The sequence below is a fragment of the Fukomys damarensis genome, unplaced genomic scaffold (genome assembly GCF_012274545.1).
Source record: "Fukomys damarensis isolate Sample0158 unplaced genomic scaffold, DMR_v1.0_HiC HiC_scaffold_12, whole genome shotgun sequence".
Lineage (NCBI taxonomy): Eukaryota > Metazoa > Chordata > Mammalia > Rodentia > Bathyergidae > Fukomys > Fukomys damarensis.
The window spans coordinates 23583129-23591590 of record NW_022900924.1 but is presented as its reverse complement, the minus strand read 5'-3'; the positions used below and the strand labels follow the sequence as shown (position 1 = coordinate 23591590).

Below are 8462 nucleotides of genomic sequence, written 5' to 3'. Positions count from 1 at the left end.
TAGCTTAGGGACATAGAATGTTGTCAAAGATCTTTGTCTACAAATGCCAATTCAGTAATTTAGTCTATTAAAACTAAGCTCCATTGAACCCCAGTACTGAGTTAACACCTAAATTTCAAAAAGTGAGACCTTTAAAAAATGTTAGTGTAATACATTGTCTTGTCATTTGTTGTAACCTTTAAAATCCCTATGCATATTGTCTTTGTATTCACACTATGTGCTGTTACTTCTGTTAAGGCCACTGTAAGAGTCAGAAAAGAGTAATACTGCCAGGGATTTAGCTCACAGGCACTGTGTCTGCCTTACAAGCACAAGGTCCTGAATTCAATCTCTGGTACCAGAAAAGAAAATATATATTATAATAATAATAGTTTTGTTAACATTGCTAAGGTCTCATTCCCAAAACTTTTGGAACATAGCTCCTTCTTTCATCTCTTGATCCCATTTAAGTTTTAGATAGTATACATTTGCATTGTAAAATGTGGTTTTGGGGAGGGAGAGTAGATGAGTAAAATTCCCTGAGTAGCAGCCAAATCATCATTCCTATTCAACATATGGAAGGTTATCCAAGTAAACACCAAGTTGTAGGACAAACAAGTTTTCAAACAGTTGTATTTAGAACAAATAAGACAATGGTGTTTACCAACGGAACTATTTTTTCCATTCTAGTTAACTGAAAAAGTAGCAAACTATATGGCATGTAATTAAACAAACTTGGGTTGTTTTTGACTAGTTCTCTTTGGCATTAACTTTTTTTTTTGATATGACATGCTTCTTCCCCCCAAGACTGAGATGTAGTCTACATGAAAAGTGAGAACAGATAGGATGGCCGTTCTACAAGTGGGGGGTCATACTACATATAGTGTACCAATCCTGGTAAAAGTTTTTGAGCTGCTCAGACTTTGTGGAGAGATAGGAGGAGAGTCTAAAGATTTTTTTTCATCTTGACCACAATAAGTCCTTGTTTCCACCTCTCTTCTTTTACCTGAACCTACTTGTTGGCTAGAGAGGACACATGGAAAAATGCATCCATCCCTTGAGTGGACTAGACAAACATCCTGACCCCTCTTCCTTGTTTTACAGGTTTATGTTACTTTCAAACTCAAAAGATGTCAGTCATTGACCTGTCTTCCACATCGACTCTACCTGCACAGGACTTGATCTCCTTTTGTGTGAGAAAAACTGAGGAGGAAAGAACAGTTACTGGATTATTGACTACCTGGTTACAAGAACCAGTGACCATCAAGGATATAACTGTGGAATTCACTCAGGAGGAGTGGATGATGCTGGACTCTGCTCAGAGAAGTCTGTACAAAGATATAATGTTGGAAAACTGTAGAAATCTCACAGCAGTGGAGTATCAATTATGCAAGCTTTCTGTGAATTCCATCTTGGATCAAGAAGAGATAAACACTATGAAAAGAATTCCCCAAACTCTCTGCCCAGACTGGAAGATTGAATTTAAAACCAAAGAGTCAATTCCTACACATAACATCTTTGGGGAAAAACCATCCAGTGAATTGAAAATACAATTCATAATGAATGATTGGTCCTCTACATTAAAAGAAGACTGGGAATGCCATATGATCAGAATACAGCACAAGATCCCAGAGAGACATTTCAGACAAGTGACACATACCCAAACTAAAACAGCATCTCAGAAGAATTTCTGTGAGAATCATGAATTACAGGAAAACTCTATACATAGATCAAAACTTATGTTTTCACAGAGGGTTTCCACTAGTAAACACTGCCAAAAATGTGATTCAGATGTTCAGTGTTCAAAATATAATTCAGTGCTAAACAGTTATTATAATTCTATGAATGAAAAGCTCTGTGAAAGTCATGAATATGATCATGCTTTATGGCATCTTGCAAGAATGCCAGCAATACAAAAGGAGTACGCATGCTCTCGATATGGTATACACTTCAAATATGATAGTATGGTTCCTATACATAATAATATTCACTTGGTGAGAAATTCCTGTGAATGTATTAAAAACAAGAAACCTTTTTGTCATCATTCATGTCTTAAACAACAGCAGCAAATTCATACTGAAGACAAACAGCATGAATGTAATCAATGTGGAAAAGCCTTCAAAAGGATTTCTAATTTTATTTTGCACAAGAAAAGTCACATGGGTGAGAAACGATATGATTGTAAAGAATGTCGGAAAGTATTCAATGATTCTTCAACTTTAAGAAGACATGAAAGAACTCACACTGGAGAGAAACCCTATAAATGCAATCAATGTGGAAAAGCTTTCAGTCAAAAAACAACTCTTAAGGCTCATGAGAGAACGCACACTGGAGAAAAACCTTACAAATGTAATCAGTGTGGAAAATGCTTTGGCACAAGCTCTTACCTTATAGTGCACAAGCGAATACACTCTGGAGAGAAACTCTATGACTGCAGTGACTGTGGAAAAGCCTTCAACACAAGCTCCCACCTTAAGGCTCATAAAAAAATACACACTGGAGAAAATCTTTTTTACTGCAGCGACTGTGGGAGAGCTTTTAGTGGTCTCTCCTCCCTTAGAATGCACATCAGAACTCATACTGGAGAGAAGCCTTATGAATGTACAGAATGTAAGAGGGCCTTCCGCGTGTCCTCTTCCCTTAGGAGACATGTAAGAATTCACACTGGAGAGAAACCCTATGAATGTATTCAATGTGGAAAAGCTTTCATTCAGAGCTCTTCACTTACTATACACAAGAGAATTCATAAGGGTAGAGAAACCTAAGTATTATAAATGTGGATTTGTCTTATAGGTAACCCCAAGCTTATTATTCAAGTTTTTATTCTTAGATTAGCATTTACTGCTATTAATGGCCTTGAAAAACAGTCATGTAGCTATATAAGACATTATGTTCTATGGTAATATATATTTAGTTCTGAATATGGTTTAATTTTTTTTTTTTTTTTGTAGTGGTACAGGGGATCGGGATCTTGCGCTTGTGAGCCAGATGTGGTGCAATTGAGCTAAATCCCTGGCCCTATTCTCTCTCTTTTTTTGGGGGGGAGGTTGTACCATGCCACTGAGCTAAACCCCTGACCCTTTTCTCATTTTTTGATCCCAGCTTTTTTTTGGGGGGGTGCAGAGATCAAACTCAGGACCTTACACTTGCAAGGGAGGTGGTAGCACCACTGAGCTAAATCCCTGGCTGTATTTTAAGAATTTTGTTCTGTCCCACTGAGGCAGATACTGCTACTAACCTTACACTCACCTAGTATGTCTAATTTTAATTAAGGCTATTAATTTGCATAGTTATAAAACCTTTCTCAGCATTGTAGCCAAAGGTAACCATATCCCTCATTCTTGACCAGTCAAAAATAGACTAATATCACTGGGAATTGAATTGTTTTATTCTTGTTGCCTTTCACACTGTGTCCTGCCTTCTCCATTCTTCTCTCCCATGGAATTTTCCAGTCTTGGAGTTAAAAGATCCATCTTGTGAACATAAGAATGATAATCATTGCGTATGGATGATATAAAAGAGATCCTGGATCCCAAAGACACCTTTAAATAGCTGTGCTAGCCTTCTGCTTATTTCAAGACATCTTTTTATGTGCAAAAAATAAGCCTATTGACTTTTAATACAGTACATGAATATAGTCAATACAGTGACCTTTTAAAAAGCATGGGTATATAAAGTTACATTTATTAAAGGTTTCCATTTGAAAAGGAATCTAGGAAAGGGAGAATTGTGTTGACAGCATTTTTGTGCTTATGCAGTAGATGAAGACGCTGACATTGGAAACAACTCATCAGAGAAACTAAAAAGAAATCTCAACATTTCAGCACCAGAAAGTTTCAGATAGAGGGGAAATTACCAATTTTAAATACTAAGTGGAGCTTGAGATTGCACTTCCTTGTCTTTCAGATACTTAGTTCTAATGTATTAAGAAACAAAATATGGGGAAAATGTACATATGAAAGATAAGGATAGTGGCACAATTAGTCATATCAACTTTATATGATAGGGAAACATCAAATAAACAGGTGAATAATACAGTTTTAGACTTGAATAAGTGTCTCAAATAAAGATGCATTTTAAGGTCAGGAATTTAGCTCATTTGTGCCACTGCCTGCCTCTCAGAGTACAAGGTTCTGAGTAGATATGAGGAACTAAGCTGGGCATTGTGGCACATGCTTGTAAGGAGGCAGGAGGATCATCCAACCTGGAGAAAAACAATCTGAGGAACTAGAACAGGTTTAGGTCTGAATGTGATGGATGTCAAATCAAAGGATAGTTAAATAAGTTCTAAGGAGATGGAATTCTGGAGCACAAACAAGATTGGTGTTTGCTGTGAGAAGGGGTCCTTCCACCATTGGTATGGGTGGGGTGGATTAGGTTTGGTTGCCTGTTTGTTTACTCATAGTTAAGTGAATTGAGTTGTTCAAGTATCTCAACTGTATAATGCTGTTCGGTGTCTGAGATAATTTCAGGTGCACGGTATCAGGCACTGCTAGTGGGTAACCTAATTTATGTTATAAATATATTTCTTCCTTTTTTATATGACCTCAGTTTTGCATACAGTACCACTGTGTCCATTTACAAAAATTCATATCACAGGCTTCTGGTAGTCAAGACAGCCATTTCCCTATTCCTGGCTATGAGAATGTAGACAACATTGTAGGTTCCCTGGTAGGGTTATCTGCTAATAGGGCATAAAATAGGAAAAAAAAATACCAACAGATATTTTCCTAAAGAAGATCCTCCCAGGTGGTCAGTACAGCCTTCAGTGGATAAAACCAAAAAGCAGGCAGCAAAGTCTTAAGTGAGGAAGGAAAGTTAATTCAAACAGAAGATAGCCAGAAACAGGGCACAGTGGTACAACAAATGGTATGTGCCTCAAAGAAGTTGGTTTTTACAAGGCTTCTGTGGTTCGAGAGGAAGAACACTGATCTTATGTTCCAACCTATAGATACTGTGGAGTACATGGAAATAAGGCCCTCTGATGTGACTGTCATCCAGTGATTTATTTTTCTCCCAGGTTAAGGTAAAGACGGCAGTGTTTACAACAGTGGCTGAGGATACTAAAGGAATTTTGTTGTCACTTGGGAATCCTGAAAGGCACCATGGTTAGTTTCCAGAATAGCATAAGGAATATAGAGGAAAGTGACTAGAGTGTTGACAGAACAAACAGCAGGGCTAGAGGGTGAACTAAGGCTTTGGACCATAACCAGTCCCAACAAAATTTAGAGGGAGGATGCACTAAATCTCAGAAATCTCTAAGAGGAGTATGGATACTTAAGTCTAATTAGATTCATTAAAGTTTGGAAAGAAGAGCTTCAATCAGGTGAAACCAACCTTCTCTTCATGATGTATCACGAGCCCTGATGGGTGCAGCAGCAGAAAGTAAGCGGTTAGAAAATGATCCCAAATACATGTGGTTCTTGGGCAAGATCATCTTCAGTACTCACCAAAGGGTTGTGCTATGCCTGGTTTGCAATTTATACATGAATTCTAGCCCACTAATCTTGGTACACCAGCATATAGATTCAGGAACAGTCTCACCCAAAATAGCTCTTGATTTTATGGTTGTGTGCAGTGATGGCGAACCTTTTAGAGCTTTCAGTGATAAACAGCCCCCCATGGCATGCGTGCTGCAGATTCTCCACCGCTGTATTACAGATTGAACCCTTATAAATCTTTGAGGACAATTTCATTAAGTCACTAAGTTGTTCAGGCTGGGCTCTAACTTGTGCTTGTCTTGCCTCAACCTATGAATGCTAAGATTATAGATGTTTGCTACCACATTTCACTTCTCACCTAGATCTTACTACACAACTGCTCAAATACTTCCATGGTTTAAATCTTAATTTAAAATCAGTATATTTTCTATGTAATGGCCATACTATCCTTTTTAAAAAAGACATTTTTTTAAAATTATGAATGTAATACATAGAGAAAAAAGTGAAATTGCCCTAAACAGAACATAGCTTTTCTCCTCCTGATTACCTTAGAAATTTAACTGTGCATGCATACATTGTTAGACTTTAAATTATGGATATACAGACATTAAGAGAATTAAAGTATATCTGAGTGTGGTAGTATGTGCTTATAATCCTAGTACTAAGGGAGGCTGATAGGCCCACAAGTTCAAGTCCAAGTCCTCTTAGGGCAATTTAGCAAGACCATCTCAAAAGATGAAAAGGCTGAGAATGTAGCTCAGTGGTAGAACACACCCTGGGTTCTGTCCATTACTGCCAAAAAACAAAAAAACAAATATCTTTCATTTCTTGTATTGTTTCTGTTATGCATAGTTCCATTTTTGTCCTTAATAGCTGTGGAATATTTGGTTACATAATTATACTATAATGTACTTAATCTCTTCAGATTTATTTACAACAGTAAACTATAATGCAGGGAATAGTATTATTTACATATCTTGCTTTCATTTGTTTGCTCTTCTGCTCTTGGAGTGATCTAAAGTACTAATCTGATCATACTACATTTCACTTTTAAAGCCTCCTGTGACTTCTTCCTTGAAAATCTTACAAGAACTTGCAGAAAGTGTTACCTAACTTTTCAGTCTTGGGGGTGGGGGTATTACCAGAGGTTGGACCCAGGGCTACATCCTCAGCCCTTTGTAAATTTTTTTGAGACAAGGATCACATTGAGTTACTAAGTTGCCAGGCTAGGGCTCAAACTTGGAATTGTTTTGCCCCAGCCCAGAGTGCTAGGATTACAGTGGTGTACTACATACCCATCCTCTTTACCTCCACAGTCTCTCCCTACCTTAACCTGGCATATTCTCTTTAGGCACAGTATCTTTGTCTGTTGTAACATTACTTGTGATACTTTCACAGTATTGCCTACTTGTGTATCTTGATTCTGTAAATTTGGTAAGGTAGGAATTCAGTTTCATTCCTCTTATGTGGCCCAAGTGTTCCATTAAATATTCAATAAACTTTGTGCTTTTTATTTTACTTAGTATCGCAGTAGAAGTTTTGCTTTAAAATGTACAGTTGTGGGCTGGGGATTTAGCTCAGTGTTGCCACTGCCTGCCTGGCAAGCACAGGATCCTGAATTCGATCCCTGGTACCAAACAAAAAATAAAAATAAAAATGTACAATTCATTAGAAAAAGTGTTTCATTTTTACTAAGGACTGGTATCAGCTCTCCCAAAGCAAGTGTTGCAGTTGTATGGGTTTGCAGTACAGGTATGGAGAGACAATGACTGTTCAGAGATAAACCAGCAGTTCACTGTTTCTTCATACTCTCACCACTAACTAGTTCATCCAGATTATTTCTGGTATGGTCATTATTCATGTTACTCTACTGTGTATTGTAACATTAAAAGGAACAAATTGACTCAGTACAGGTGAGTGAGTGTCCTCCATTAGATAAGTGTGGATTACTATGATGTTCCCTGTGGAGAGCATGTCTGCCTAGTTTGCTGAGTTAGTGCCCAATTAGTGCTTTAGGCTGATATAGTTATTTTATCTTGCTAGATAAAGGAGTTTGCCTGCTTTGCTATAATTATAATGATTTATATATGAATATGAGATGTAAGACATGTAATGGAGGATCGCGAGATGGTGATTTCTCCACACTGGCTATAGTCTGTTACACTAGGAAAAATCCTCATTGGAGGAGTAATTGTTGCCATGGGGCGTTGCCTAATGTGGAAGAACTCTAGTCTATATAAGGAAGTGTATTCCTTTGTTTGAGTGCCTTCTCCCCACAATTAATAAAGCCTCAGAAGAATCCTGAATGTTGCGTGTCTACTTGCTGGCAAGCGGCGCGCGACAGCTGGTGCCGAAACCCGGGAACTCAAGAATTTTTCCAATTGCACCGGAGAAGGACCCTGTGTTACACAGGAGGATTCAGAACTGAGGCGCGTTTCCCACCCGAGAGGTAAGCTACAGATATGGGGTCTTCCTCCTCTTCTCCATTAGCAGAAACCTTGCGCATCCTGGCTCGATCGAGAGGGGTCAAATTATCTTCAGGGATGTTGAATACTTTCATAGAAGGCATTCATCTTCATGAGCCTTGGTTTGAACAAGTGGGATCCTTTAATCATGATCAGTGGCGAGTCCTAGGGACCCAACTGAAGGATAAACGGAATCAAGGTAAGTTGGGACCTGGGGTGTTGCCTGTGTGGAAGATAATTGATGCCTGTTTTGAGAGTAGGGACTGTGTAGAAATGATACAGAAGGGCTGTCAGGTTCTGCAGCAACATCAAGATAGCTTATCAGAAACGGGAAGTGGAAGAGGGGCATGCCATGGATGCCCGGAAGAGACAGAAGGAGCTCATGAGAAGCTCAAGAGAGGACCTCAGAGTCCTTCCCCTGAAACCTGTGGCCAAGGAGCAGGGGGCGCCCCCACAAGAGGCTTATATCCCTCTTTGACGGGGTTAGAGGAGAGATTACAAGGGTTAGAAATCATAGATCTAGAAAGGACACGTAGGCTACAGCAAAAGCAGCCCATTGTAGTCTTAAAAGAGCAAA

The 8462-nt window shown here is 38.6% G+C and overlaps 2 protein-coding genes across 3 annotated transcripts in view; one reads left to right on the top strand and one right to left on the bottom strand.

Moving 5' to 3' along the window:
* Window positions 1–2961, top strand: part of Znf891 (zinc finger protein 891) — a 9313-nt gene extending 6352 nt beyond the window's left edge. Inside the window, exon 2 of the mRNA XM_010604213.3 lies at window positions 1084–2961. Coding sequence (XP_010602515.1) covers window positions 1110–2744 — 1635 coding nt within the window. The 5' untranslated portion in view covers window positions 1084–1109 and the 3' untranslated portion in view covers window positions 2745–2961. The remainder of the gene's footprint in view (window positions 1–1083) is intronic.
* Window positions 1–8462, bottom strand: part of Znf10 (zinc finger protein 10) — an 83446-nt gene that overhangs the window by 54295 nt on the left and 20689 nt on the right. The window lies entirely within an intron of this gene.